Source organism: Caloenas nicobarica, chromosome 11, assembly GCF_036013445.1.
Source record: "Caloenas nicobarica isolate bCalNic1 chromosome 11, bCalNic1.hap1, whole genome shotgun sequence".
Lineage (NCBI taxonomy): Eukaryota > Metazoa > Chordata > Aves > Columbiformes > Columbidae > Caloenas > Caloenas nicobarica.
This window is the reverse complement of record NC_088255.1, coordinates 16367085-16393418: the sequence shown is the minus strand read 5'-3', so window position 1 is coordinate 16393418 and position 26334 is coordinate 16367085. Positions and strand designations below refer to the sequence as shown.

Genomic DNA, 26334 nt, shown 5'->3' with positions numbered 1-26334 from the left:
CACGGTCCCAGCCTTGCTTAATAGGGTTAAGCTGCTAGCCAGAGCAACTCATCATCTGTCTAGGATGTAAATGGCATCACCGAATTACATTATCTTCCCCCCCCACTTCTCTTCCCAAAGATAAACCACCAAGGAAAAAAACTTTGAATCACGTAAGAGCTCTGCCTTCAAACAGGGAAGAGAATTCAGAATGAATGCTGAAACACAGACCCGGGTGCATGGAGGTGCCGCACGCTTTTTGCAGTACATATGGCACCTGAGATCACCCACGGCTTGGGGATCTCAGCAACAGGGTGCGCCCAGGCTGGCGCTTCACCCTTAATTGGGAAGTTGGACCCGATGGGGCTCGGCAGGTCGGTGCCACGGGTGTTAATGGGAGGGAGGCGCGGGACTCCTTCTGCGTGCGTTTTCTGCCTGTGCCAGTGGGATCGCACAAATTCCCCGGTCGCCAAAGGGCCACAACCCATCCTGCACGCTCCTCGCTGCAAATTTCGCTCTGCTCGTAATTTATTCCTTTTCAGGATGGAAAAGGAGGATCGACATCTTTCATGCCAGTGGCACCGAGGTCTCCAGCAAAGAAAAATGCCCCAAAAGATCATCCCTAACACTCTCCACTTTCAACACTGCATAAAAACAGTTAACACCTACGCGTGTTTTGCGCAGCTGCAACTCCACGCGCTGCGGCGGGTGCAGGTTTGTTTACTCCGCCTGTCAGTGGCTTTGCAGACAACCCGTGTGCTCTCGTCACGCAAGCAAAGGTTTCCCACTGCAGGTACACAGCCAGAGAGAGACAGAAAGGCACCTGCAGATGGTACTGCACCTTCACCGGAGGAGAAACAACTCGGCTGCTGGGGATACAATGGCTTGTAATTACTCAGGCGTTCCCAAGTTGTATGTCAGGGTGGCCTACTCAGCCAGCCAGGTGCCAAAAAATCTCTGTCTAGGCAAAAGCCACATACATCCCTGGCAGAAGGGAGGGCAGGGTAGCTCTGAGGATGAGCCAATGTCTCCCTGAGCTTTCTCCCCCGGGGACGATCTCATTGAAAGAGCTATTGCAATGCTGGCTCATCTCCTACAGCCGGGGATGCCCCGGTCCCAGCAAACACCTACGCCAATGCTGACCACCTCCAAATAAAGCCCAGCCACGTGCTGCTCCGCTTGCTCGGAGGAGGGCAAACCCCTGGAGCCACGTGCTGCTCAGGGCTGGATGGAGACCTGCATGGAAACAGCTGTTTCCCTATGGCAGGGTGCAGGGGGGATGCGGCAGCCGATGCTTGCAGTGATCCGGGAAGGAAACCCGCTGACATGGGTCCTGGTAGCACCTCTCACTTCTCTCTCATTCACAACATCCTCCAAGCAGGGACACCCCACGCTGAAACCCGCAGGTCTGCAGGCTCAGAGTCTCAGTGGGTGCCTCCTTTCCTCTCTGAGACAGGACAGCCCCGATCCTTGGGCAGCGCGTTATGCATCTGCCAAAATGCAGGAAAAATATTCAGGAAATAGGTAAAGCCTGTCCTGGCTGTAGATACAGCTCAGCAAAGTGCACAGTGCTGGCTGGGAACCATCACATAAACCCCCCAAAACCCGCTTCTTTGCAAGATTTTGCCAGCCTTGATTTTCCTAAATGAAAAGCTTCTGCAAAAAAACCCATAAAGGCGCATACACACACACAAAACTACTTCTGCATGGATGCTTGTTCTCAGATACTTTTTTTAACCTATAAAATATTCTCTGCTTATTTCCATTTTTCAAAAAAGAAATGAAGTTGACATGTTAAAATCTAAGTTTCTATATAAAGCAGCTTAGTAAAACACAATATCCACACAGTGTGCTGCTTTTTTCTGCCCAGATTCCAGGGCCCTGTTAGCGCAAGGCAGTAATGCTACAACTGGATGCAAAGTTGCTCAATAAGATGCAATATAGAAATGCATGCTATGGAATACTTTAATTGTACTTGTTATTAGGTTGAATCAAAAGCTGTCACAAAGCAGGATTTGATAGACTTTAACTGGTTCTTTTATAGCCTGCAAATTAAAAAAAAAAAGTAGGTAGAGGCTGCCTGAGTATCTCAGTCCTGAGCACGGGAGGAAGCATCTCCCCTGGGGTTACACACTGGAGAAAACGCACTCCCTGTCCGAGTCCTGCAAAGCATTTTTGAATGCTGATATCATACATCCAGGGCGAGGTTTAAAGGAGCACCGGGAAAGGAAAGAGCCGCAGATCAAGAGAAACGAAGTGACCTGGGACGGCTAATCTCGCACGCGCCGCTGGCTGGCGCGGGCAACGGCAGCGATTGTGTGGGGCTGGATTGTGGGGGGAGAAAAGGAAAAGAGGGATTGAAGGCGCTGCTGGAAATCAGACAATTCCTCATTGTCCGCGCAGGGGCCGTTGGCTCACCCCTGCGCACACCGGGAGTTTCTTTGGGCAAAGGCCCTTTGCGCAGCCCGGAGAGGGGAGCAAAGCCGCCGGCAGCGGGGGCTCAGCCCCGGGGGGCTGGGGGTCAGCCCCACACATCTGTGTGCGCCGGGATGTCCCGGCCCTTCCCACGCTCCTCGCACCCCCAGACTCGGCTGGCACCTGCGTGGGTTGGGGTTCACGGGGAACACCGGCACCCTCGGGCTCTCCTTCCTGACGATCCACAAGACTGGAGGTCCAATTAGCTGAGGCTTCTTAAACAAAGCTCGGTGGCGGCTTCAGCTTAGAGTGTAGTGTGTGACTCGTGCGTGGTTATAAATGTGTGCGGGGAGCAGAGAGGCTGCTCGGAGAAAGGCTCTCTCTGGATCGAGGGTGCCTTGCTGCCTGCAATACAGCACGATGGCTCCTCTTCCCCTAAACCTACCTTGGCTACTCACATCTACTGGGAAATAAATGATTTTTCACTCAGCACCTGACCTAAAACAAACATCTCTGACGCTCAAAAGCACTGTGCAGATGATGTTAGCAAGCCTAGGCTGACCTTAACGTAACGGAGCAATCAGTCTGCCTTCTTAGAATGATTAATGGAAAATCTCCTCTGGAAAAGAAATCAAATTAACTGTCTTCAACCAAATGTCTACTGGAACACAAAAACCTGTTCTGATAAAGACATTAAGGAGGGAAAAAAAACCCCTTACAAGCATGTAAAATCCAGTGACAGATCTAGGACTTATTTTATTAAGACTCTCCCTAAAATAAATTAAATGGAGCCTACTTAAACGAGCAGTTCAGAAAAGAAACCTTGCTAAGGGGAATGCAGGAGAGGCGGGAGGTCACATGCGAGTGCATGCTTGCTGCTGCATGGAGCTCATGTACGGGAGTAAAAAAGGACGAGGGTTGGCTCTGATGAGCAATGTCCGTGTCAAGCTCCTCTCCCCGCTCCTGCTCCGAGCGGGCAGGTGGGAAGAAAAAGAGGCTGCAGAAGGATGGTGCACACTGTGCCCCCTCAGGACAGAGAGAATTCGTCCCTCCCTAGCAGATATGCAGATAATTGCCATCACAATTCTACTCTTTTTTCCCAGCACAGGTCCCTGCAGTGGGACTGACTCCAGGTCTGGGTCTGAGTCCTGGCGAGCCAGCCAAGGGCTGCGGCAGCCTCTGCAGCAAAAGCTGCTCCGGCTCCTCCAAAGATGCACAGGGAGGGAAAAAAAAAAAGCAAGCTGCACTTCCTTGAGATCAATCTGCCTAATTGTCTTCATTCCACAACTCACTTGGGAAAGGGGGAGAGGGGAAAAAGAAAAAAAAAAAGCAAAAAACAAGGCAGAAGAAATAGCTCAGTGAAGGCCATATCAGGATGGGAGTGGGAGAGAGTTAGTGCCCTAATGAGCAGTCTCGCTGCGTGGGAGGGAAACAGGTTGTTGTCTGTCTAAGAGAAAGTGGTGAGTGCCGCTGCGAGCAGATATTAGATGGGAGCCCGGCGTGCAGCCTGATATCCGTTCTTCCCCTGATCCTGCAACCCATCCTCCTGTGAGTAATTCTAACTCACAGTGAGTAGCTCCACTGACTCACGGCCAGGCTTTTGGGCTCAAGGAAGGGAAGAAGGGAGGGTGAGAAGGGCTCTCTTTCGGCATTCAATTGTGCCGTGCGAGGATTATACTTGAGCAAGACATGCCATGATCCTGCAAGCACGCCTTGAAGGGGCTGCCAAAATTCAAGTGGGTAACCCCGCTGAAGCAGAAGCTTTGATTTTAAGAATAAGCTGATGCCTAAGTGTCTGCAGAGGACTTGCTGAATTAACTGACAGTTGTCAGTTTGTGTTCTGTAATTTTTCCATACACTCAGGTGTGGTATCAGGCTCCAAACCAGTAGGAAATGAAACATATGCTGAGCTGCCTGTGGATCCTCCAGTAAACCAGTGAGAAGTGCTCAGTCAGGTTTCTGGAAATTTGTATAAGGATTTTGCTGAAGTCTGAGACTCGCTCAGTGCCCTGCATCCTTATTACTCAATGGCTTGGATATTCAGAAGTCAGCCACCAGCAAGGGCAGCCACCTTAGGAAATACAAGGACAGTCCTGAGCTGTGTCCTCCGGCCTGGTGCTCCTGCTGGGTTATGGGCTGGGGAAAGGAAATTAAAATCCACCAGCTGCAACGTCAACCTTGGGGTATCACCGGGGCTTCCTAAAAACCCACCCGAGCTGAGCCTGAGGGATGGGACCTGGGGCTACAGCCCCAGCTTGTGCAGTGGGAAGGAGGTGCCAGCTCCTCTAACATTCCAGCCATGGCTTCTCCTTTGCTGCTGGGAGAGGACCTGGAGTGACTGTCTGTCTGCACTGAGGACGGCACAGGGCAGAGCAAACCCTTGGTCTCCCCCATCGCCCTCCCCGCTAGGCCTGCCGGGACCCCGCCGATCCCACCCTGCCATCAAGATTAAAAAAAAAAAAAACAACAAAACAAAACGCCTCCGTCTTGCAGAGAGGAACAGGCTCACTTTCTCATTTCAGGAGAAAATACTCCGTCTGGTATCCCGGCTGTGACACAGACCTTTGAGGAAGCCGAACATACACAGTGACAGTGAAGTGGTAAAACTGCCTTCTGCAAAAAGCACCGTGACTGCCGCCACCTCCGCGGGCTGTATCACTGCGTGATTAAGTTCTTACCAGACTTTTTGGTAAAGGCAACCTTCCTGATCTGATAACTGCCAAGGACAAGCCAAATACGCAGGGTCAATCTCTGCACGTTTAATCTCCAGAAGGCAGATTAAGTGTATAATTGACCCATATAATCCATGTATCATCTCCAGTGAAATGTTTTCTATGTCCGGTTTAGGCAGACATGAGGCCCATAAGAAAGCGATCAGAGACACAGTATTACCATTGCAGTGGATTTCATCAAAGTTAGAGATGGCTTTTTAATCACCGATCTCAGAGACCGCTAGATTTAAGCAGATGAACGAGCACTAAGCACATCTGTTTTAATCCTTATCTTCTACTCAGGCTGGTGTCTTCAAGAAGTACAAGGAGGAAAAAAATAAATTAATTTTTTTTTAGGTCCTTGCAATCTTAGGAGCTTCTCTTGGTGTTTTGATCTCTCATATCAAAAGCATGTTTTCTTTTTTTTTTTTTTTGGTAAGATATTGAATTAATCATCAGAGAGAAAAATGCCATCTGCGCTATTTAGGGACTGCATCAGGATGCTGGAATTCGCAGGATCTCGGGGAGCTCACTTGACGTTCAGTAGCCTTTTGTGTATGTGCTAATCGCCTGGGGCTGGGGAGGAAATATTCTCACTATGTTTTACATTAGTGTTTACCAATTTATGAGGAAGAAAGGTTGGCATTCACACTATCTACTAGTCAATCATAGGCTTTCTGGATCACATATATTCTGACGGGTTGAAACCTACACTGTGAGTATCTAAGGGTGTGTGTAAAGATACACACACATATAAGTAACTTCCACCGAAGTGCACAACCCTTACAACTAAAACTCCTACTGCTTTCAGAAAAAATTACAGATGTATAAACTCTGATCCTATGAAATTCTGAGTGTCCCAAGCCAAAGGAGACCTGAATTTTGCAGGATTGGTCTGAAAACTCGAGATCACTCTGAAGATATTTTCCCATGTTTAAGATTCACCTGTCTGCCTCCGACTCATTGTTCCTATAAACAGTCACATACTGCATGTCAACTCTACGCCCTTTCCAAGGAAAAAGCAACAAAATTTTCCTTTCCATCAGGCACTACATGGAGTTTGTGATGCTTCTGCACGTGTGCAAAGTATCACGGCGGTTCAAATCCCAAAGCGCCCAGCCATGCACAGGAACACAGGGAGCAGATGCTATGATGCTATTCTGAAAGTCTTCTGTTACCGCTGCTCTCTACCAACGGGTCTTATTACAGTGTTTTAGCTTTAAATGTTACCAAATTAGTAAGCCAGGCCAAGTAAATAAGTCATGTTACTCTGCAGTAAACAGCACTGCCAAAAAGCTAGTTAGGTTTTGATTACCAGCAGAACTCCACGATCGATCTGTTTGTTCAATGATCCCAAGAACAGAGATTTTAAAAATTAAGATGACTCTATTTCGGGGGGGTGGCAAAACAACCCCCCTGACTAATTTGCAGAATTAAGAGGATTAACACGCAGACCACACAGAAACATTACAACAACCTTCTGCAAACACCAGTATCTCTTGAAGACCACAGCCCTGTTCTGCAGGTGTGGGCAGGGCACACAATGCAGGGGAAGAGAGATAGTTTCTTAGCTAAGAAAACCATAGCAAATGCCAAAAAAGACGCATTAACCCAGCTTCTGTTGGGAGACGGCCTAACGCACTCTGCAGCCTCTGCTCCTGGGAGGAAGCAAAGAAGGGAAATGAATTGAAACGCTGGGCAGGACCGCGGAGAAATGTGGGCATTAGGAATATCCTGGGAGCTGCAAACCCCACCGAACATGCGATAGGCAACCTCGCACTGTGCACCGCTGCTCTTGCACTGCTCACGACTGCACCGAAAGGGGATTTAGCTCTATATTGCGAGAGTCTCTAATGTGACCCCAATGACAGCAGAGGAACTGCCGGCAGGCAGATTTAAGCTGTTTACCTGCCATTGCTGCACGTATTAATATACAACATCCTAAAACTGGACTAAGCTTTTGGCTGGGGTAAGCCAGCATCACTGCACTAAGTCAACAAAGGAGCCAGCCTCGGAAGTGTTAATAATCTCATTGCCTGGAAAAACTCTGTACTAAGAGGATTTCTCCTCTGCCATGCCAGGGGAAGCGGGAACAAAATCAGGCCCAAGTCTAATTCAGCCTCATAAATACCATTTTTGATTATTCCTCTTCTCTTATTAAAAAGACAGCTAGCACCTAAAATGTCCTCGGAAATATGACCATCGGTGCAGAGACCAAAGGAGCTTAAAGACCCTTTGGCCATGCCATGTTGCTGTGTTAGCTGCAGGGCTGTGGCTGAGATCAAGCTCAGGACAATGGTGTTAAGCATTTGCTCCTGTCCTTACCGAAACGTAGGTGAACACAGCACTGATTTAAATGGGATCTGGGCCCAGGTGACCCCACAAAATCATAAAACCTGCTGCTACTGACCCGCCGTGCTGAGAGTTGACCTCAGGAGCAATTTGCTTCTTGAGCTACAAACTGGTGAAGATGACACATGACTGCTCAAAACATAATTCCAATTTTTGGGTGGCTGGGGCTCAGCGCATCCCCCTCCCTCCTTGCGAACCAAGAGCCCCGCAGCCCACCCCACTCGCGGGTGCACACTCACGTACATGAGACACATGCAAAGATGCCAGCGGCATCGGGTCCCAACGCCGCCCCACCGGTGCAGGGAATGGGAAGGGGAACGGGAACAGGAATGGGAAAAACTCTCACACTGCCTGTAGTTGACGTGGGTCAAAACAGGCAGAGAAATGTAAGCACCCTACTCTTGATTATTTTATTCTGCGTGGACTAGGGAGACTCAAGGAAAGCAGGGAGGGAAAGAAAGGTTTTGCACTTTTTGCTTTCCCCAAAGTAGCTGTTTCTTTTTTTTTTTTTTTTTTAATGTCAACTGTTAATTTGTTTAAAATATGGCTTGGTAAAACTAAGTACGAGCAGATCAAACTGAAATCAATATTTGTGCTAATTACAGCCTTTTGGAAATTGGAAATAATGGCCCAAAGGGTACAAACACACCAACTGTGAATCATAGGAAAAGGATGAGGGAAAAGGCAGTGTGGGCATTGAAAAGAACAGTCCAGATGAGCTCTGGAAATTTAGCTGCTCATGGAATAAATTTCAACACAAACGAGCAATGCACTCGCAGGCCCGCTGCAGATGGAAGCGACAGTCTTTTGTTTTATGTTTTGTTTTTTCTCCCCATGCCTGCTTGATGGGTGATTTGCGTCTGGTGCTCTGCACTGCAAACTCTCCCCGGAGCGCGCAGGCGCGGGGCCCGGAGGAGCCGCTGCCGTGCTCCGTGCATGAATGAGGCATTCTCAGTGGATATGGGTCATGCTAGTAGATGTACACAGTAAGATTATTTGACTCTAATTCATGCCACTTGATATAATGTGATAAAACATTTGACATGAGAGATAAGTTCCATTTTAATCCGATAAGGTGCGGGGGAAAGAAAGAGTGGGGATTGTAAAGGAGGAAGAGGTTTCCAAGGGACAGGTAATGCGCAGATAGAGAGGTGTTAAGTGAAGGAGGAGGTTGGTTGGGAAAAAAAGCAGCTTTCCCTGCACACTGAGGAAGCAGAAGAGCGAGTAAAGAAAGCAAGGAAGGTTGTTACAGTTCCAGAGCCGGGAGACTGAGAAATGGCACTGCTGAGAGATGAAAGGAAGGAAAGTAGGAACAGAAGCTGCTTCAAACAGAAATCGATATATGGACAAATACCCTAAAGGAGACTGAAACACTAATGCTACAGGCTGGCCATCAACAGAAAACCTTCGCTATAGAACAGCTATGAGGACAGAAAGGCTATAATGCAACAAGAGCAGCAGAAACAGAGATATCGGTTAACATGCATCTAAATCCAAAACAAACGGGCATCACAGATCACTGTTCTCTTACAGTTCAATGAATTTATCTTGTGCAACAGAAAAATAGCTTTGAACATCTGGGTCATCTTCATCAAGGAGACCGTGTCTCAACTTTACTTTCGGTGTCAGACACCACAAGATGGTCCTCCTGAAATACAAAACTCCATTCCTAATCAGCTCTGATTTGGTTAGCTTTTAACATTGAAATTTAGCGTACTTAATTTGCTGTCAGTTTTGGAGTGCTTGTCAATGAAACGCACTGCAAGATGTGCAGAAGAAATGGCCCTTAGCAAACGCATCTGCCAAAAACCCGGCTCAAATTTTAGCAGCGAGAACAATGACCAAGATGTTCTGTTACAGAGAGATTTTCCACAAGCTTGAACATAGTAAAGAGCTCTCTGAGAAGATGCTGTTCCCTCAAAATCCACACATAGACAGACCAAGACACAGTAGACTAGAGTAGAGATTTAAAGCAGGCAGAGAGCAGATACGAGCCTTAGTCAGAAAGAAAGGAAAGATTTATTTATTTTTTAAAGCTATAACCAATAAATTTTCTCAAAATGTGACTTATCCTCCTGTCTTATTTTGTCACATTTTGGGTTTCTCCTGCTTGGTGTCCAAGGAGGAGAAGGCATTTACTTACATCAAATAACCTTTCTATATACATCTCCTCATTGACCTTATCACGCAGGACATCCTGAGAGTGGCGGACAAATGTCACATAGGCATCAGCAACATCCATCCCCGGCTTCTGCATGGGGGAGAGAAGAAGAAAGAGAGAGAGAAACATGAATAGCGGCATAGGGGGCAGCTCCTCTGTGTAGCCTCATGGCTGCTTTGCCTCCTCCTCCATCTCCTGCTCTCCTCCTGCAGCTCGTGCTCTCCTTACCTGACGGACACCGAGTCCTGCAGCTTTGTGCCCCGTGCCCAGCAAAACACCATGCACAGCACCAGACCATGCAAAGGCACTTGCTCTTTCTCTTCTTTCACGTAGAGCGAAGCCGGTCAGAGGAACAAAGCTCTTCCTCGACATACCGATGCCAGGAAGCTGTCTTGCTACCTTTGGTGCTGTTGACCTAATGAGTGAACCAGCAAGCGGGGCTGGGGATTTGTTGTTATCTCCTCTATGCAAACCCTCCGGTTTCTGAGGGTAGAAACCTAACAGCCAGAGCTGGGCTCTTGGTTCTTCTTCTACAGTGTGAGAAGGTGTGCAGCAAGCAGCTGGCGTTGCAGGAGGCATGACAAAACCACCTTTCTTTTTCTGTTTAGTTCCCTGACTTTAGCTTACATTTAGTGCTGCTCTTAAGTAGAAATGGAGTAAATGGTAAGTCAGGGAATGTATGTCTAAATGAATGGTTAAGCCGCCGCTACACTGCAGGAAACCTCCCCGTGCTGTGACAGCTCTCTGCAGAATTTAACCGATTTTAAACAGCAACCTACAAGCATGCAAGATTTTGGGATAACAGCATTTCTATAAAGAAAATAGGAACTGAGGCAGGTGGAAGGGAAAATACTTATTTTAAAAAATCCTGTTTCAGTTCACATTGCTTGATATATTGGAATCAAACTTACCTCAAAGGAAAGCCATTAAAATACTGTAACATGACTCATTACAAGAGCTGCCACAAAATCTTAAATTTCCATGGCACATTGTAAGTTTGTTAATAACTAGTGTCATTAGTTTCCATTACTGTGATTTACCTCAGATCACAGAGTATCATTTTTCTGCAAGATACGATTGTCAGCCGCTGTAAATTGAAGTTAGTTAACACATCTGTGTAATTTCCAGGGTGAAAATGAGGACAGTTTGGAAAGCAGTAGGAAGGGAGTTTTTTAATACAAAGCAAACAATTATCAAGCAAAGGGCCAGTGCTTGGCCCTTGGGAAGCCAGTAACATTTCTTAACACCTACTGCAACAATGACAAGGTATTAATTTGAAAAACAATGAGGACAACACAGATGTGGCAGTAGTCAAGTGTTGCACTTTCAAGCAATTTTCAGCGTGCCGATCGTGCCCACTTCAAGGTGGCATTAAACCGATTGGTTTGTACCCAGACAATTGCAACAGGGTTTGCGGAATTAGATTTAACCGATGTTTTTCTCTTCGACACCAAGATTTCCCCTCTGTCCTCTAAAAGAGAAGCCTCTAACAAAACACGTTTTTTTTTTCCCTTCCCCCGGAAAGGCAGTGGCTCACAGACCATGGAGCATCCGCCCATAGAGGTTTGGGAACTGTGTGGGGTTGGTGGTTGATTTCATCGAAAGTTTTGGGGCTGTCAAGGAAGCTGTTGTAAGGTGGCTTCATTTCCAGGGAGAGGTGTGGAAACAACCAAGAAATAACCCAGATGAATGATTTCTGCTCTATTTTATGCAAGAACCAGAGCATCTGACTGGCTCCAAGGATGGGAGCAGACCCTGCTCCTCCTGCATGGACACAATGCTGAGGGCCTCCCGAGGGTCTCCCAGGTACAATGAGAAAATGCTTTTGGAAAAGCTTAAAAGGGTTACATAGCATTTTACTGAGGTTGCTTCCCTGGACATACTTTACTTTCCAGGGACACAGAGCGTCCATAGAAGGCCACTCTTTGCCCCGAAAGTTACTTTAAATAACTATTCTGTGCTCAAATTCCTGATGATTAAATATTTAAGATGCACTTGAATGACTAGGAGTTCAAACTGAACGATCTCCGCATTTTCTAGAGCTAGAAATGAATTCTGAGCCTCTCTTTATAATGCTCTCAAAATCTTGTTTCTATTGCTCCAAAACAGGATGCCAATCACTGCATTGGGATATTCTAAATCAAGCTAGATCTCTTACTGTTCAAGAGTTTCTCTTCCTCATGCTGGGCTAAAGATAACAGCAATTTGGTAGGAAAGATTTATTTTGGGCTAAAGGCATGGAAACACCAAACACAGATGATGTGGTCCAAGATGTCTGATAAATTTATCGCGTCATGTGAGAACATGCAGAGCAATCACATCTGCATTAAATGTACATATATACATTATACATACAGGTCATCAAACTGAGCTATTCTTGATTTATGCTGCCCAGTCTAACTGGATGCGGGAACAGGTATGGTGTATTAAGATCTACTCTTTTTTCATTTGTAATTGCTCAGGATCCTTCTGCCTGTAACTGTTACAGTAACCCCTTATTCCAGCCAACATTCATATACTACACTTCAACTCAATTTAAATGTAAATTTCTGGCAAGTTAAGTTCTCTGTCTAAGAATGTTAGGGGCTCTTTTCCTTATGAATCAAGGTCTAATTAGAGGAGACGATGTACAGTTTTCCTATACCAATTACAGAAAAATGGAAAAAATTATTTTCATTAACAATTTCCCAAACACATGTTGCTAGCTCATCATCATTTCCCCAAAGTAATAAAAAGCCATTTTCCAAAAGAGTAAAATAAACCAACAATTAGAAGAACAAAAATAAAATAGATTAGCTAATGTGTTAGATATGTGTTGGCTCAGTTCTAACATGTCTGGACCTTTTTGTTTGGAAAATATACTGTATTTGTAGAAGTCCAAATGAAGAACTAACAGAATGCATTGCTCCTATTTTTTTAAATGTGATCCAAGCCAATTGCATAAATATGGTACCTTTTTGACACCATCTGCAAATTATTGCCTAAACAGCCTCGTAGGTCTCCATTAGAGGGTAACTGCTCATTATTAACTTCATGGAGATATTCTTTCCAGTTCAAATGTTAGAAGTGTGAAGGCTCATGGTTCAATCTTGGCTGCTAATGCATAATGTGGGTTGCTACACATGCCATAAACCAAAGCACAATGCAAATTACTATGACAGAAGTTGTTTAAATTGTGCTTACGGGTACATCCACGTATTTGGAAGCAGCCTTCACCTGTAAAAGGAACAAGAAGAGAGTTTACACCATCAGTACAGCTTCAGGTCTTTGCTTTTTCTTTAAACACCTGTAAGAGCTTCTCCAGCCAAGACTTGGGACAACATAATGCTGAGTGGGGGAAAAAGGGTGATAAAAACTACCTTTCCTGTCTAAAAGAATAGGCAAGGGTGGTATTTTTGTTATTGTTGTTTTGGAGAGGTAACTTTACTTCTGCTAAAGCTCTAATAGCAACAGATGATAGCGTGGGAGTTGTGCTTCTCCATTCTTCTTCAGCGAGCGGGGGAAGACGGGGTTCGAAACTAGACATCGTTATTTAATTCGGAGGCCTCGTTCTCCGCCCGATGCCGCATGTCTCCGAAGGCGATGCCTGTCTCTCCCGTCGGGAGCTGCATCCCGGGGCCCGTGGGAGCTCCCCCAGCAGCACGATGGCACGGCGAGGCTGGCAGGCGCCTGCGCCGCGGCGGCCACGAGAAAGCACTCGAAGGACCCTCGTTCTGCCCCCTGCCCATAGTCCCAGCCGTGGTGAGGTTCCCCCAGCTTTGCAGGCTGCAGCCTGGGATGTTATTTCCCCGCTTTGTGCTGGCTGTGACGCTGGCAGGAGCTCGCAGGCCGCGCGGGGCAGCGTGCTCACTCCATGCCACAGAGAAGTGCCCCAAAGCTTTTCTGCTTCCCCAGACTGCGAACAGCTACATTAGTTTCCTACGATTATTCCCCTCCTGTTAAAAGATGCTATTTGAGGGAGGGTACCAGAGGGTGGACACTGCACTCTGCGGCGTTCTCACACCCCGGCAGGGGCTGCGAGACCCCAAATTTCCTTTGGTTTGCCACGCAACAGGGCGCACATCGCCTGGAACAGGAGGTGAGGTGGCCCCCAGTGTCAGGGCCAACTTTTCCAACTGAGCAGTGCCCAGCTGGCCAGAGAGACCTTTTTCCCACTGTAGCATAAGGCACCGTGTCTAGAAAGAGCATGGTTGAGATTTTCCACAACGCTTCTGCTTTTAATTAGGGTAAGCGTTGCCGGCCATCTTTGTTTGGGTGTAAAAGCTCACCTGCTTTTAAATATTTCTAAAGCTACCATTAAAACAGCCTAAATATAACACGCACACAGTTGCATCTTGGGATGAATAAATTATGTGTCCCGAATGAGAGAATGAATGTATGTGTGAGACAGAATGTGAGAGTGGGTGGAAGCACTCATATGGTGTGTGTGGGGGGTGCATAATTAAGCACAATGAGGCGATACAAAAGACCAGACTGGTGGTAATTGCCGAGGTGAACGCTGCAAGTATTGGCAGCACCCGGGCTGCCGAGCCGGGGGGCAAGAACAGAGGGAAGGGCAGGACGGGGGCACCGAGCGCCTGCCGCCGTGATGCGATCTGGCTGTCAGAGGGGACGGAGGGGGACGGGGCACGTCCCAGCGCACAAGTTTATGAGGGAGGTAGCAAAACCAGCACCAAACCATCGCTCCCGGTGAAGAGCGAACGCTCGTTTCTCCTCCAGGTATCCCTGTTTCCAGCCGGCTGTCTGGACACCTCGCCCTCTCGCTGCCTTTATCCTCAGAACTTTCTTGGGAGGTAGCAAAGCGCTGTCCCTTGCTCCTGGGAGCTGGGGAGCCCCAAGCTTCCTGCGTGAAGGCAGCCGGAGCCTGGCCAGCGACTGCAGCTCTGGAGGAGCCGGCAGTCACCGCACACTCACGCCGGCGTGGAGCAGCAGCAGGCTGGGCTGCCCAAGATACCTCCAAACAAGCTCTTTTTCTGAGCAGAAAAGCTAAAAAAAAAAAAAGCTTGGATAATGATGTGGTTCAACAGTCCACAGAATTCAAGCCAGGGTCCGTGCTCAGGGCTGCGCCGTGCCACGCACCTCTGTCAGTGTCATACAGGGCATGAAGCAATGCAGCGGCACCCCAGGAAACCTGCAATCTAAGCTTGGATTTAGCACTCTTAGGTCCAGCTTAGCACCACAGTCTCAAGCTGCCTTCTTCCTCAAAGCCAAGAGGCGACAAGAATAACTCAGTCGGCTTCCTGCAATCTCCCCCCTCCACCCACAAAAAAACTGAGCTGCTTCTCCTGCCCACTCCCCTTTAATCAGAATAATTACTTGTTTTTCTTTAAACTCAGATTTGGCTACATTTAGTGAAATTTCCAAACTGCCGGATGTTGTGTGATTTTTGCTAGGCTGCCGTTTTTCACAAAGTATGTGACTTTGCCATGAAATGTCTCAGTTTACCATACAAATTTTGTACGGAACAAAAATAAGATCTTTTGCTTCTGTCTCCTTTGGGTAATATGCAGTCTTTAGTTTTAATTACCGTAGGTGTAACTCTCCACCTACAGAGGCCATCCAGATTAAAGGGAATTTTAGCAGCTGTCATTCCTGTGACTCAGTGGATCTGTACATGCAGACGCCCAGTCAGGGCCTGGGCTGCTGCTGCTGAGATGCACTTAAATGTAGCAACAAACAGAAAAGAAAAAAAAAAAAGTCTGTCCAAATTTAGAAGGGTGTTTTCCTCTCAAAGTGCTCTGGAAGGAGAAGTGGCTAGTGAGAACTTATTAGGACAACTGATGCATTAATTTTATCTTGAATTTCGAGGCAAGAATTGGAAATGAGGATATCCTACTAGGTGATAAAACTGTCTGTCACAAGACCCCCGATTACATGTCACTTGCAGAGCGCCTGGAAAACACGCGATGAAAGAAGTCGGTGGAAGGGGGTGGGAGACTAATGCTTTCTAGAGCTCAGCGGCTTGGACCATCACACTTTGTTGTATTTGTTCAGACAGGGAAAACGTGGGAGGTGGTGCAAGCATGCTGTAACAAGAGAGAGTTTCTCTATTTATCATTGCAAAGACTAAACACAGCAAATCATATTACTACTGCAGGGAAGGGAGACTGTCTAAGCCCGGTGCCAAAGGGGTCAGGGCTGTTCCTCAGCCTCTTCTTGCAGCTGGTGCTGCCCAGTGGCTCCCAGCAAACAAGGGGGCCAAAGCGAGAAACGTCCCTTGCCCAGAAAGGAGCAATCCTGCTCCTCCACGACATACACAGCCTCCGTGCTGGGGGCGAGGGCTCAGCACCTTCCTGGGGACGTGCATGCACTATGACTCACCTGCACAATAACTACTTGGATGCACATCCCTTCCTGGCTGGAAACTCAGGAAACTGAAGCTACGGTTCAAAGGCCTCAGGGTCGTAAGAGCGGGACAGACCATTTTGATGCTGCTGGGGCAGTTAATTGTCAGTAAATGTCCGAGGAGCAGCAGAATGAGGATGCTTGAACCCCGTGCATTTACGTGCTGCCTCCTCACGAGTACCCAGAGCCCAAGCGTGGCTGGGGGCTTCGCTCAGCAATTGAAGGGAGCAGCACTTGGCAGCGTAAACAGTAGGATGTGGTGGGAGCAGCACAGCATCAGCCGAGGAACAGCTTGGATGCACGGAGAGGGAAGGGCTGCACGTTACACTGTCTGCTCGGGCTGATGCTGGTGCTTCCGATGCCTGGAAAGCTGCCGCCTCCACATCCTCTGCTGCTGGCGTGTGAGCATCTCCTCACCCTCTGCAGCACTGGAACGAGGGCAGGTATCCACCACGAGCCATCCCCTGCATCCCCACGAGCAGGGATGAGCACAGCCCTGGGGCTGTAACCATGCAGGGCTTATCCTGGGAGAAAAGCTGCACTGTGGGGCAGGGAGTGGGACACCCTCCCTTCCCCTCCTTCTCTGAAAAACAAAGTGCCTCCAGCACACCTGAAAAGTAAGGATGCTCAGTTTGAACCCCATGGTGGTTTAGATAAGCTGCCAGACTTTGTGTGCCCACAGGTACCCATGAGAAGTTTCTTACCTCCGCTGGTAAGTCATCCTACATCCATTCCCACTTCCAAACGGATCCTACAAAACTGCCTCAAACTCAGGAAGAAGGGCCCAAGAGTAGCAAACAACAGACAATTGCAAGCAGCTAAGACAACTCCTGAAGGAGACGTTGGAAAGCCTTCCCATTTTGCAGAGCATTGCGTTCTGCCTCCTGCCCAGACTCCGCGAACAAGTGAGCGCAGGACAGGCTGCACATGTGGGTGGGTGAAAATGTTAATGCAACTTTCCAAGCAACCCTAAACACCTGCCTGTGAGCTAAGAGAAGCCACACTTGCAAAAAGACACTCTTGTAAACTTTCTGGCATGCATTTTCAGAAGACCTTTGGAAATCAGCTGCTATGTGCTTGTCCTAAGAAGCTGTCACAACAGTTTTCTGGAATACATCTCAGGTTGCTAAACCCTTGCTGGATGCTGAGGCAAATTTTGTATGGATATTGTTCTTGTCCTGTAGCTTTCTAGGAAATACATAATGTGATGAGCTGTGAATTGGTTCTGCAACGTTAGGGAGAAGCATGGTGTTAGAGGCACCTTGTGCTTCATGACCTCATGGCATTTCCCCCTACCTTGTTCTCTTTTAAAAACACAAAGGCACTCCCTTATTTTGTTTTTTACTACTTAAGATGTCCTAGTTATGGCCAGAAGACTAAGAGGAACACATTTGTCATGCAAAGTGGCAGCAAAGCAACTTCTTTAGTTAGGAAAATTGCGTTTACAGCACAATGATTTTTTTTCATCTTCATATGCATCCTCAACAGAATAAACTCCACCAACCTGAATGATGACTGGAGATGGCTTTACTCTGTGCTACAATATGATGGCGTATGCATCTTGGGTGTTCATGCACTGTACATCTGCATACATCATTTGCCTATTCATGTGGGGGTTACAGTGTTCAAACATCACACAATGGCAGAATTATTATGTAGGTGATCTAGTCCTGGGAAAGCAGGAGATTACAGCTCAGTAAAAAAAAAAAGGAAGAAAGGAAAATATTGTCTGTACTTACAGTAAATGACAGGAAAGAAGAAAACAGAGTTCCTTCATCGTATCTGGACAGTTTGGCCAAGACTCCTTCCAAAATGGTGACAAACTACAAACACAAAAAATACTGCAATTATTTTTAATAATTGAAAAAGGGTGTAAAAGTCAGCATCAGCTGCAAAGAAGTCAGTGGAGCTCACACCATTGCCAAAGGAACAGACAACCTGTCCCTGATCCCAGCGGGCCAGGGAGCAGGAGAAAGGAGCATCACTTTTTGGGTGCTACATGGTCCAGCTCTCGCTGGGTGCGAATCACCCCTTGGTGTCACAGGTGATGCTGGGGACAGTGTGCACAGTGTGTGTGGGAGTCACCACAGCCTCTCCAGACAGGGAAGCCGGTGGTTCTTGCTCCCAGTACGCAGTGTCAAGCACGCAGCTAGCTGGGTATTCTTGCAGAAGAATCGAACTGGCATATGTTGGTGTATTATGTTTAAAGGTCTCCACTGTATAATACGGATGACTTGTTCTCAGAAAGTTTGAAACTAGAGGAAAACACACCCCACCATCTTTCTCCCTATGTACCAATTCCCCTCTGTGCTAGCGCAGCTCACCAGACCCACACGACAACCCAAGGGAAATGCTGGCAGCTGAGCTAGAGGAGCTGACTCTGACGAAAACCAATTTCCAAACAATTAAACCTGACATTTTGGAATGCATTTCCCACTACTGTCACCTCTAAATTAATTTCTTAGAAGAGCATATGGTGACCCTGCACGGGATGAGTTATTTTGTCCGCGCAACCTTGTGCGTAGGACTGGTGACCACCTCTGCATGCCACCCCAACGTCTACACAGCAGCATTTAGCAGTGCCACCCCCTGACGGCAGCTACCCTCTGTGCCGTGGGGTGATGCTGACCACGGGGTGTTACCCCATCAACATAACACCCGTTCCTTAAAACCACTTCTGGCCCAGTATGGCAATGCTGCTAGCAGCGCATTACATCTCACGCAGTTCCTAATCATCAAAGAGTCACCAAGAAAGGACTGGGAGATGTATGATGTTGCCTGTGAGAAACAGTAAGCCAATTCAACAGCTTAATGTGTCACATTTTAATGGAAACGCACATATTAAAAACGCAATGTTAACAGTGAATCACTCCACCTGAAGCCGAAGGTTACCTTTGCCACTAGGAGTGTTATCATTTCTTTGACGGTTTCCTCAATTAGTTCATCTATTTTTGAATGGTACTGGTGCTAAAGAAAAATAAAAGGAGAGGGGGAGGAAAATATTAGCATTGATCACAGGGAAGAGCTCTGCGGTTGTCAGCCTCTTCCCTTGGTAAACCACAATATGCAGTATAAAACAGAAAAATTGTGCAGCTTGTTACCCTGTGCTCCGCGACAGTGGCCAGTGATTACTTACACTTGTAGGAGAGATCTTGAATTTGAGAGAATCTCACATCAGTTTGTGAAGCGTGAGCAAACCCTGTCCTCTTCTGTGTGCCCGCAGCTCTGAGAGCCACATGCACACGTCGGAGGGGAGATCTTGCTGTGCCTGAGAGCACCAGCACCCTGTGCTTCTAGAGACCTCGAAGTCCTTTAGCTTCAGTTCTGCAGGTATTAGCCTGTTCATTTTGCATGTGGATTGCACCTGACAACAAATACAGCAGCCTTTGCCTAGGGCACCACAAACCACGCAGCCCTCAGGGGATTTGCTGCACTGGGGGGGTTTGCAATGGGTTGAACCCCGGAGGATGGTGTTGCACCCTTCCCATCTTCTGCAGCAAAGCACTTGAATGTACGTTACGCCTTGGGTTCAGCAGGCACACAGCTCGAATTAAGCGCTCATTTAAACGCTTTGCTCAGATGACTGTGAGATAGATTTAAAAAACCCCAACAAACCAAGATGAGGCTTTTTGTCCCATGCAAAAGACAGCAGCGGTGCAGCCCCGAGCCCTGGGCGATGGCAGATCCCACGGCACGAGCGCAGAACCGGCTGACCAGCGCCAGTCCTGCAGCATCAGCCTTTCTGAGTCTTCAACCCAATTTCTGCACATGCCAAACCTTGCTTAGCTTGGGAGCTCTGATGCAATCAGCTGCAATATGGCTAGAATAGGTACTAAAATACAGTCTTCAACTAATTTAGAAAAGACCTGTTTCCAATACAAGATTTAATTAGTGAAAACATACAGTATATTCTTATTTTCAATGGACTGAGAAAATACTGATTATGACTGCTTTCCAACACAAAACATTTGATTTTTCAGTCAAACATTTCAAGCACTGGTGCTAGTCACTATATTCATTACCACTTGGCATTAATATTGTTTTAAAATGTTAACATCAAATCACATTGAAAGAGACAAATCTGCTTTAAATACTAATCAGACTTTGGGAAAGAAGACTGTGAGGGCTTTACAAATGCTAGATGTTGGTCTCAGTGTCTGATTTGTAGTCTCTCAACTGCTCTACAGTTTGGGGATTTTTTTCTATGACAGTAACATACTAATACAGGAATTTGGAAAAAAAGAAAATAAAAGTAGGACACACTTACCCACTCTTTAGCAAACTTTTCAGATGATTGGGGACAGAAATAAAGAAGAAAGTGCAAAAGACAGGAAAAAGAACATATGAAGATAAACAATAAATAAAGCAAAATCTTTTTAAAAAAGGGACATATGAGAACAGCAGCATCATGCACAGAAACAATAAGTGATGGAAAATGAAATGTGATCAAAATCTCCTTTCACTGAAATATCAGAGATTGCTACCTGTAGCATTTGCAGGCAGTAAAGAGATCCCAGTTATGATTGATCTGTATAAACGCAGAGTTAGCTCTTTTCAGCTCCCAGGGTTGACCTGGCTGTTCCCAGCACAGCTGGAGATGTGGCTGTGGGGTGACAGGGACCTGTAACAGCTGGGTATGGGCAGGAGCTGCTGATGTCCACAGCATGCATGGCCAGGACCTCCTAAGGGAGATGAAGACGGGGTTGTGCATATACTGGGGGTGTCTTCCCCATGATGTTTTCCTTCTGCTCCTGCATTTTCTGTGTGTGTGGAAGACCTTGCAATCAAGCTAACTGCTTTCACTGGGTAAATAATGAGTTTTACTCAAAAATGGCTAGCTACGTGCAAAACAATATGCTGTGAAATGCACCGACCAAGGCATTTTAAACTAAAAGCTTGTTTAAAAAGCAAACAAGAGCCCTGACGGAATAAAACCGCAGCTCTGAAAGCAGAAGAGGACCCTGTGCACGCATCAAGGCAGCGTTGGTAGGACTCTGACCCCTCATTCCCATCACAGCCGTGGTCCCTGGGGCAGACTCGGAACGAGTGCCAGGGCCAGAGGTGGTGCAGAATGGGGCTGGTGAGGCTGTGGGTCCTGCCCCAGGTCCCCGCAGTGATGTGCCCCTGTCCTGCAGCCCCAATTCCACACGGGAAGGACGAGCCCCGGCCAGGACGGGGTCAGAGAAGGCGGCGATTTGGGAAATGACTGCCTGGTGCTGCTTTCACAGACATCTGGCTTGTAAACCAGTGTTCGCAACACCCCCTTCTACATTTCTTATGAAAATGCCCAAGGTTAAAGATCACATAACTAGTTTGCTTTATCCAGCGTAGCCCCCACTTTCGATCGAGTTCGTCGCAGCTTTCTATTAGCTCAATTATTACAATCCATAATCAGTGCACTACAATGATTCAACTTGACTTTATGTGATGAGTATCTTGCCTTGTCATGTAACAGATTGTGTGTATGTTGTATTTCTCTAAGGACCATCTGACCTTAGATATTAAATAGAAACATACTAGACCAACTGAGAAACATTTAATACATACATTTATCCCCTTAGATGTATTAAAAATTCAGAGGAAAAATAAATATTTAAGATGGTAAAGTATGTTTACCAAATGTTTTAACAGCTGCCTTTAGAGACAAGGAAATGGAAATGAAATGATGGGTGTTTGTTTCACAGGGTAATGCTCGCAAAATGCATCCAAGTATCTGTTAAAGTGAGTGTAACTGAAGGTAGTTTTGAAGGGAAGGTCTTTGGGGTGGGACGAAAACCACAGGAGTGAGGCCAAATAAGGTGACAAGAGTCTCTGCCCATGTACAGTTTGGACCGTCAGAAAAATCAGTGGTTTGTTTCTAATCAAAATGCCTTCTCCAGCTAGGTCTCGACAAACACCCCAGCGTGAACACTGTGGAGGGCAATTTGAGCCCTTTTTGCTGCTTTTGACTGTCTGCAAAGGGACCAAGTATTTTAGCAGCCACGTGGCAGCTGCAGCACTGACGAAGGGTCCCATCAGCGAGCGGTGTCTGTCCCTCCCTCCCTCCCCGGCAGGGCTGCAGGTGGCCCTGGCACACAGCAGGGATGGGGGGGCGGACAGAGGGACTCAACAATGCACAGACCCAGCTCCCCAAATTACAGAGGAAGACACAGTCTTGAAACCTTGTTTCTCATCCCTGTGCTTCTATCTGACTGTCTCATCATTTCCACCGGGGACTGGAAGAGGTGGGGTGACGTTTTGTCCTCCCCTCTTGGGCTGTAACGACAGATCTATATCTTATAATAACTTTTACCCCCCAAGCAGGACCATCTCAGAACACAGGTTTAGACAGATTCAAGAAGAGGAGGTGGAGGTAGCCGAAATATGGAGTGGCACAAGCGAATGGAGGGGGAGGTAGGAACACTGATTAAAAGAAAAAAAGAAGAAGGGAGGGTGTCTGAAATACTGCAGCCCTAAATGGTAACTTATGCACTGATAATTTACACCTGCTTTACAGGTCTATTAGTTCAGCTATCTGTTGAAAAGCTCATGCCCCAGCGACTGCTGCTTGCCACAGGAGCGAGGCTGTCTCCGAGCTGCCGTACCAAACACCTCCTGGAAGCGGCACAGGCAGATCTGCAGAGCCGACCGCTGCTGCGGCCGAGAACAGCGGAGAAACAACCGCGCTGCCGCCCGCTTCCCTCTCACTTGCCCTTTGACTCAGGCCAAATGTGCGACATGACTGATACTCAAAATTTGGAGGAAACTGTGGCAGGCGCAAAGCATCACAAGTTAGCGTGGAAAGATGCAGGGAGTGCCTGGTCACACTACGGTCAGACGCAGCTGATATTATCAGTCTCGTGCCATCTGAATACTTAACCTGACAGTTTTATGAATGCAATGAGCTTGCTCTGTCATGGTATCAGAGTCTGCTTGATCTCCTGAACATCCCTGTCCCCAGGGACTGTGCTAGTATAATGCACAAGGGCTTGATCTTGGTTTGCAGTGGGCAGCATCGTGACTGTGGCCCTTTCTGGCTGATGCTGCAGCAGCTGCAGGCTGAAGGATTTGGGGAGATAAGAGCGTATGAATAAGGAACAGAAAATGGTAAAGAAGTTCATGTCCAGGCTTGGACAACAATAGTCCACTCATGATCCACCTCAGCTGACTTGGAGGACGAGGGAAGAACCTGATGATGAGCGTTCTGAAACCTCTCTTGCAAGGTGACTGTCACAAATAAAATGTCATAACTGAAACATGTATAAGAAAAATAAAAAGAACAGCTGGATCTGATCCAAACACCACTAACATCAGGGCATGGATCCCTGCTGCATCCGGTGGCCTTTGGAGCAAGTCCTCCCAGAGGAACAGGGTGAGGTAAACAACTGAAAAAAACCCCAGCTTGCAATGATCCACTGCAAAATCTGACCGTGGAAAGTTATAGTGAAAGGGCTTATCTAGGAAATGCTGACAAGCAGCAGGATAGGAGAGCTGAACAGTATTTGTGAATTTATTCTAGACTGATCATATATGAACATTTAATTTGGCTTGAAACCACTGTAGCAAAATGGTCATTATGATGCATTTAATCTAGTCCAATTTACCACGCCTTTCTAATTCATATATCAATTCACGGACACTTCACCCTACAACTGTGCCTTCAGAAGAAAAAATACCATCAATTAATTAAACCAGGTTTGTTGTTTGGAAGCTTGAGTCATTAAGAATCTGAAAATCCAGGATCATCAAGCATGCTGATCGTAGTCAATACTCAAGGAAGTCACAGCAGCTGGAATTTCAATCTACTTTTGGAAGTTAACTTTTTTTTTCCTTCCTCACAAGCATCTCAGCAACAACTTGGCACTTTTGTTTTCTTTATGTTTGTCTACAGAAAATAGTCATGCACAGAAAGTGTGTTGCCAACACCAGACTCCAAGGTGCAGCTAATCACTCAATACATATGGTCATCATGCATTGACCAAGCTTAAGAGACACCTTATGCACACCACAGTCCTTGCAAAAAGCCACTCCTAAGTGACAAGGATTCCGAATGTTTTTATTAATTAGATTTATTTGAGAGCAAGCCCCTGCCTGTTCATCTGCACACTCTATATGAAAGGCTAAATCCACAACTGATACAACGTCTCTGAAACTAGGACAACAGGAGATAGGAAATTTCATGAAATTGTCTTTAAAGGTTGTGAAGAGAAGAACCTGCATTTTTACCTCTTGGCCCATTTCCATGCTGCAAAGCTTTGTTGACTGAGCTTTGGCATCCACCATGACATTAAACATGGTGCATATTGACTGAGGGACTCGGAAATCTGTTGATCGGCTGGTTTTCTGCAGCTTTACTTCAAATGCAATCCTGGTTCTGTTAAGGAAAAGAGAAAAAGATTTTTCAGTTGCTTTTTAACATATTGAAGCTAATAATAATGTGAAACAATACTGAGGGGAGTTCAACAAACCAGAAAGCCAAATGCTGCTGAGGGTGTTACAGTGCAATTGTTACAAATGTACTTTTACTAAAAATGATTTTCCAGTTTAAAAAGAAATCCCCTTTCCAGATTACACACTATTTATAAAGTGCGTAATGGCTTCAGGGAAACGATGACTTTCTCATGCTTGATAAACAGTGTGATGATGTTACAAGCAGCAGTGTCAATGTACACCTATAATTTGGATGCATTGGCTGATTTATAACCACAGACAAACAGCAAGCCTGACAAATTAAAAGGAGCTCCTATTGCTCCATGGTATCAACTACAAATACCAGAAGCTCGCTCATCGCTTGACTGAAAAGACATTGCCAGATCATTGCATTTCTAGGTCTACATTATTTTGTTTGCTTGCTGGAAGTTCCTAATTGTCTCATAATTTCACAGACGTGGTTTCTCTGAAGCATACGTGCTCACCAGAATACACCTGCAAAACGTGCAGGGGTGCAGTCGTGCACATAAAACACACGCACATGCATCGCACCAGCCTGGACTCGCTGTGCTCGTGAGGTTTCACTCAGCTCAAATTCGACATCCCTGGCAGCTACAAACCGTGTTACACCAAGAGCTTTGTTGGGCCAAAGACTACAGGATTTGATCCTGTGTCGTATTTTGAAATACCAAGGCATCTGTGAATCTAACATGGGGAATGCTCTGCAGTACAGTGGGCATTGCTCTGCCTTTCTTTGGAGCCCCTTTGCAGCTTCCAGAGGTGCTTCACAAATCTAACCTAACACACAACAATTATTACAGTAGACAGAATCTGCCAACAAATTAACATCGGATCGTCAATCTAGAAATAACAAATAATACCAGCTACAGCTCAGGAATAACTCTGATCTTGAAAGATCCCCCGAGGGTTATGAAAACAAAAACCCATTTACAAATGTGAAACTCTCATTCTCGGGATGAGGTTTGAGTTGGTACATAGGTCCTCCTGCCTGGATTTATTAGCGAAACAGGTCTTCCTTGCAAGGGCTGCTTTCCTGACAGCACTGAAACACAACCAAGTGCAGAAGGCGGGGTGGCTCCTCCATGGTATTCAACAGTTCAGAGACAGACGCAAAGAAAAATGTTGTGTCAAACTGAAATTGCTAAAGAAACCTTAGCCAGGCCCTGTTTGCAGGTGATATAAATAGGGAAGGCAGCATATTGGTTTACATCAGCAGTGGCATTTGAACTGATTTAATTACCAGTGCCAGATTTAGCCTGGACTCGGGGACTAGAATCTTGATAATTACCGAAAGGACCCAAAGTAACTGGGATTTTCCATCTCCTCGCAGAGATGAACATGTTCCTACTTACTTATGCTCAGAACCATTATATATAGTAGTATCATTACAAGCAGGGCCAGGTTTTCACAGAGGGGCAACATATTTGTAGAAAGGTTGAAGCAGTTGGGGAAAATAAAAACCAAACCAACAAACGGCTTTCAGGCACACAAGCCCTTCTTCAGATGTACCTGGAAACTTGCTTATTTTTCCCAGTTATCTCAGCTGAGCTAATCTGGTCTTATTTCTGTAGATCATGGCAGCTCTAACTGCACTGCAGGTGCAGCAAAGGTGCCCAGCTTCAAATGCTTAAAAAAAAAAAAAAGAGAAAATGAGCATTTTGCTGGTGGTGCTGGTGGGCAGAGCAGAGAATAGGGCTCCAGGGTTTGCTCCTCAAGGACAGTCTGACAACTGGAGGACAACTGAAGCTCAGGTTTTGTGCCAGCCAAAGGACCAAAGACGAGCTGCTGCAATAAAGGGGGACTTGCTCAGTGCCAAAGACATCATGACCATCCCATTGCACTTAAAATGCACTGGGTTTTATTCCAGAACTGTGAGAGCTGCCTGCCTTCCTGTGGGCAAGTCTCCTGCCTACATCTCCGGGACCGAACGTGCCTTCTCCT

At 46.6% G+C, this 26334-nt stretch overlaps 1 protein-coding gene across 13 annotated transcripts in view; it reads right to left on the bottom strand.

The window, feature by feature from the left end:
* The window catches only part of CADPS (calcium dependent secretion activator), a 211302-nt gene that overhangs the window by 11465 nt on the left and 173503 nt on the right, over positions 1-26334 (bottom strand). For 10 of the 13 annotated variants that reach the window (XM_065642969.1, XM_065642964.1, XM_065642966.1 and 7 more), the window contains 5 exons: positions 24169-24316; positions 18856-18930; positions 17703-17786; positions 12802-12834; positions 9601-9708 (listed from right to left, as the gene is read on the bottom strand). In XM_065642969.1, the coding sequence (XP_065499041.1) occupies positions 9601-9708; positions 12802-12834; positions 17703-17786; positions 18856-18930; positions 24169-24316 (448 nt within the window). Of the gene's footprint in view, positions 1-9600; positions 9709-12801; positions 12835-17702; positions 17787-18855; positions 18931-20230; positions 20246-24168; positions 24317-26334 lie in introns of all 13 variants that reach the window. The other 3 variants (XM_065642968.1, XM_065642976.1, XM_065642973.1) reach the window with 1 other exon arrangement.